This window comes from Medicago truncatula, chromosome 8 (assembly GCF_003473485.1).
Source record: "Medicago truncatula cultivar Jemalong A17 chromosome 8, MtrunA17r5.0-ANR, whole genome shotgun sequence".
NCBI classification, from domain to species: domain Eukaryota; kingdom Viridiplantae; phylum Streptophyta; class Magnoliopsida; order Fabales; family Fabaceae; genus Medicago; species Medicago truncatula.
The window spans coordinates 18,108,037-18,112,876 of NC_053049.1; the positions used below are offsets into that span (position 1 = coordinate 18,108,037).

A 4,840-nucleotide genomic window follows, 5' to 3' on the forward strand; every position below is an offset into this window, starting at 1 on the left:
ACAACAACTCAGAGAAAGCCAGATGAGAAATAGGTGCTGGGTACCCTATGGGAGGCTTCTCTCTGAAATCAATCTTCTTAAGGAAGTGGATTTCTTCACTGATGAACAGCTGGGCACTGTAAAAGGAAAAATCATCAATGGAGAAACTCTGAAGTCCATGCATCTAATTAGTGTAAAGGACCATAAGAAGCTAAGCACAGATATGACAGAATCTGATGCTAAATCAGCTATGATGACTGATTTTCCTCCAATCTGCAAACAAGACCCTTTGGATGTTCAGATGCACTTTCACCAGGGAGCATTTTGAAAGAACTAAGGTCAAAATCAGCTTGAAGGAAGTTCCAGAACAGATGTATGGAGGAGCTCTTCCTGTTGCCAAGAGCAGTAAGACAAAGAGCAAAGCCTTATCCAAGGAAGATTACTTGGTAGAAGAAGCTCCAAGAAAATCTTCTAAGAGATCAAAAAATGCTGATAAGGATGGTGTTGCAGCACCTAAACCCAAGAGAGCTAAAACTATCAAGACTGAAAGTTCGACTGTTTCTGCTTCTGAGGAAGTTATTCAGAAGAAGAGAAACAAAGAGCCAGAGGTTCACGATGCTGCTAGGGAAGCTGCTCTTCAAGCTATCAGAAGCAGAAGAGCTAAGGAAGAAAGAAGTGTTCAGGAGCGAATCAAGGAAGCTGCTGAACAGTTAAGAAGGGAAGAAGAGGAGCCTAGTCTGAAGAAGGCTAAGAAGCCTGTGTCATTGGAGACACCTTGCTTTAGACTCACCCCTGAGCAAGAACAAATGGCTAAGGAAGTTGCTGTTAATGAATTAGCCAAAAGAAAGCATATGGCTGAACTCTACAAGAAGAAGAGAGATGAACAGCTCAAAGCAGCAGGGTAAGATCTGGATGCTGAGAAAGCTGCTGTGATTGCTTCTCTAGCTGCTGAACTTGAAGAACAAACAGTTAAGGAAGGAACTGCTTTGTTAAAAGAAGCACTGAAAGGTAAGAACGTTTCAGAAGCAAAACCTTCAGAACCAGCATCAGAAGCTACTAGATCAGAAGCTCATCCTTCAGGTATTTCTTCAGATCCAAAAGCTCAATTCAATGTTCAGACTTCTAACCTTCCATCATCACCCTCATCATCATCCTCCACTGACTCAGATGACATTCCTCTGAGTCAGTACATAAAACAATGTCTACCAAACTTCAAACCTTCAAAAACAACCCCTTCTGATATCCTAGACTATGATCAAATGCAGATCAATTTCTCTAAACAGAGGATAAAAATCTGTGAGAAATTGCCTGCTGATCATTTCTTCCAACCACCTATCATCGAACCGTTAAATATCCAACACCTAGAAACCAATCCAGCACCACAAAAAACCTCTGAAGTAGCTTCAGAAGAAGTCACTTCAGAAGACCCCCAACAACATCAAACCTCAACCCTTCATAACCTAGAAAAACACTTAGGAGATGAGATGCAACCAACCCCTACAAAGGCCTCTAAAACAGTCCTTGAAAAGACTGTCTTAGAAAATCAACAATCAAACCCCCAACCTGAAACCTCAACCATCCAAGAGCAAAATGTTCCTGAACAAACTGTTCCTGAACAAGTTGCCTCTGACCTACCCCAAACTAATCTTGAACAACAAACAGAAAATCTTAACCAATCACCAACTCATAATGAAACTATTCCTGAACAACACACTACTTCTGACCAACCATCTCCATCTCATACAACATCCATTCCAGAACCTTTACCCATTCCAGAACCTATACCCATTCTATATAACATTCTAGAGTCTGAATTCATTGATGAAGAGCTTCAAAGGATCAGTGATGAAATTCAAGGACTTATTCTTCTTAGAAAAGTGCCTTCACTTTCAATTCACTATGAAGATCAATGGATGAATCTGAAAGCTGATTTGAAGAAAGATTTTGCTGAGTTGCTGGATCTAATAAGTGAAAAATGCATAACAACTCAAGCTGAAGTGCTTAAGAAGCATATGGAAGATCTTCACTCAGCTGAGAAAGAGAAAGAGAAAGACTCTCTACTTCTGTTAGCTAATGCTCCCTTTTTCCAGAGAGTGACTATGTCTCAAGAGGTGACAGAATTTTTCAAGGGATGAAAAGGAGGCTTAAGGCTAAGAATGAAGAAGTTCAGAAGGTTAAGCAGAAGTCTGATACTCTGGAAGAAGTTGTGAATAAGCAAGCAGAAGAACTGAAGAATCCGTCTGAGCAAATCAAGTATTTGATGGAGCAAGTCTCTAAGCTAGCCAAACCTTAGTAGCACACCATTTTTTTTGCTTGTTTAGATTTTTTGTTTTTCAAATAAGTATTAACTTGCTCTGATTGTGTATCTTAACTTGCTGGTTATGTATCATTCACATGCTTCTGAAACAATTTTTGTCAATCTTTAATGCTCTGATACTTATATTACATTGTGTATCTTTACAGTTTTTTTCATTGATTGCACAAACTCTTTCTTTTGTTTTATTTACTTTTTTTTGATGATAAAAGGGGGAGTAGTTGTATAGTATTTTTAGGCTCTGAGCCCCATTAATTTAATCAAGTTAAATTAATAGAACCATTTTCTAACTCTTGATATTTCTTAATACTTCTGAAAGTGTATTAATTACCTTGTGCGCATTATATTGAAATTTAATTAACGAGTATAGAACTTAGGGGGGGCTTACAAACCTCGCCTTAAAGGTCTATTAGACTTAGGGGGAGCTTACAAACCTCTTACCTGGTAGTCAACTTGTTAATTAGATCAAAAACAATTGAACATTTTAAATACTATTGTTTGTCATCATCAAAAAGGGGGAGATTGTTGGAACAAAATGTCTTTCACAATAAACCTTAATGAGTTTTGATGATAACAAGGTATTAAAAATTGTCAATTGGTTATTGCTAATAATTGTTCAAGTGTACAGGACCATAGGCAAAGTCAATCAATTTCAATAGGTCTTGGAAGAACAATGGAGAGCAAAGGAATCCAAAGCATCTGAAGAAAACTGCGTCTGAAGCTATAAAGTGCTTCTGAAGTTTCAAGTGCCTCTGAAGTAATGACGTCATCAGAAGCAGAAGTCCATCAGAAGCAGAAGACCATCAGAAGCAAGATTTCATCAGAAACTATATCATCACCAGAAGCTACAAGTGATCAGTAAATTTAAACTGAAGATTCAAAGGAGCTGTTTTTTGTCTCAACCTCGTATAAGAGAACGAAGAATTGAAAGGGAGGTATCAACGGTCGTTTGAAAAGCACTGGGTACTTGTCCTTCGTTATCAGAGTTGACAAAGTACAAATGTACAACCACTACCTCCACTACTCTGCTTTTGTCTACGCTACAAGACAAGACAACAGCTCTGCCTGCAGAAATGTTCCTTTAAGATGGGAATGAATTTGAAGTTGATTCTTCAAAGGACTACACCCAAATCAGGCAAAAGATTACTGGTGGATGATCAAAGGAACTCAACGACTCTTTAGATGTGCTAAAAATCTCAACGTCTCTTTCACACCTCTATATAAAGGAGTGAAGACTTGAAGATTGCCAAGAGATATCAACACAAGTTAAAAGCGCCAAAACTCTGCCAAATTTGATTCTACAAAGCACTTTGAATTTCTGCACTGATTTGATACATCTTAGAAATTCTCAAGTCTAGAGAATTTATTGCATTGTATTGTGAACACCACTGATTGTATATCAAGTGTTCAATGTCAAACATTTTCTGTGTATTTTTATTTGAATAGAAGCCTCTCGCCTGCGTGCTTGAGCATTAGAAGACTCTTGCTTTAGTGCTTGAGCATTGGAAGTCTCTCACCTGCGTGCTTGAGCATCTGAGAAGTCTCATACTAAGAGAGTATTGAGCATTTGTAATCTTTGAGATTATTAGTGAAAATCTCCTTGGAAGTGCAAGGGGGACTGGACTACTTCCGGTTTGTGGAAGGAACCAGGATAATTGATTGTTGTCATACCCCAAATTTTGACCACTTTTCTCTATTCTTACCCATTTTATTCGTATTGTTAAAGTCGGAAATTTTCGTCGTTTCAGACGAAATTTCGGCAGAGAGGTTACTTTGAAGTACCTCATTTTGATTCCGAATCGGGCCCTCTTCTCTCTTTATTTTCTTTTTATTTCAGTATTTAATTTCCATCTTTTATTAGTATTAATTTTAGTTTTGATTTTAAAATTAGTTACTCTTTTTATATATTTAATAGTTTATTTTCTGTTTTTGTGCTATAATGTCAATAAGTCCGAAAAATCCCAGCAAGGGTTCAAAAAAATATTTTTTCATACGCTTCATATTCATATTCAGGCAGATAGGCAGATTCAGAGTCAAACTTTTGTTTCCAAATCCAGTACACTGTTGCTGTTTTCTGCAAGTTATTTCCTTTTTCTCTTCAACCCTAATGCTATAAAATCAAACCTGCAAAAACACAGAAAGGAGGAGAAAAATCGGAGACTGAATCAGCCGCAGCAGTCAACACCCAAACCCTAATCTTCTTTCTCAATCACATCCAATAAGGAACAGTACGAACTGCACCGACCTCAAGGAAGTTGAAACCGAACCGGTCTCAAGGAAGAACAAACGGAATCGCACCTTCAAGAGTCTACGAAACCGGATCCGTAACTAGAAGAACAAGCTGAAATCGAACCAAAATCGCGAAGAACAAGAGGTAGAAAGTTCTTTTTCTCTTGAGCTTTAAAAGTTAGATCTAGCATGCTATGAATCTGTTTTCGAAGTTTTGAGTTCGGATTTGAAACGAGAAGGACAAAGGATGTTTAAAAACGTAAACAATTTTTTGAAACGGCGGAGTTTTGAAACTCCGGCACGGTGGTGCACCACCGG

General features: G+C 38.0%; 1 protein-coding gene across 1 annotated transcript; it reads left to right on the plus strand.

Annotated features, from left to right (window-relative positions):
- Positions 1 to 350: 350 nt before the first annotated feature.
- Positions 351 to 2,114, plus strand: LOC112418037 (transcriptional regulator ATRX homolog). The gene is made up of 2 exons (XM_024774219.1): positions 351 to 803; positions 900 to 2,114. Exons 1-2 carry the CDS (start codon positions 351 to 353, stop codon positions 2,112 to 2,114), a joined length of 1,668 nt encoding a protein of 555 aa, XP_024629987.1.
- Positions 2,115 to 4,840: the final 2,726 nt, after the last annotated feature.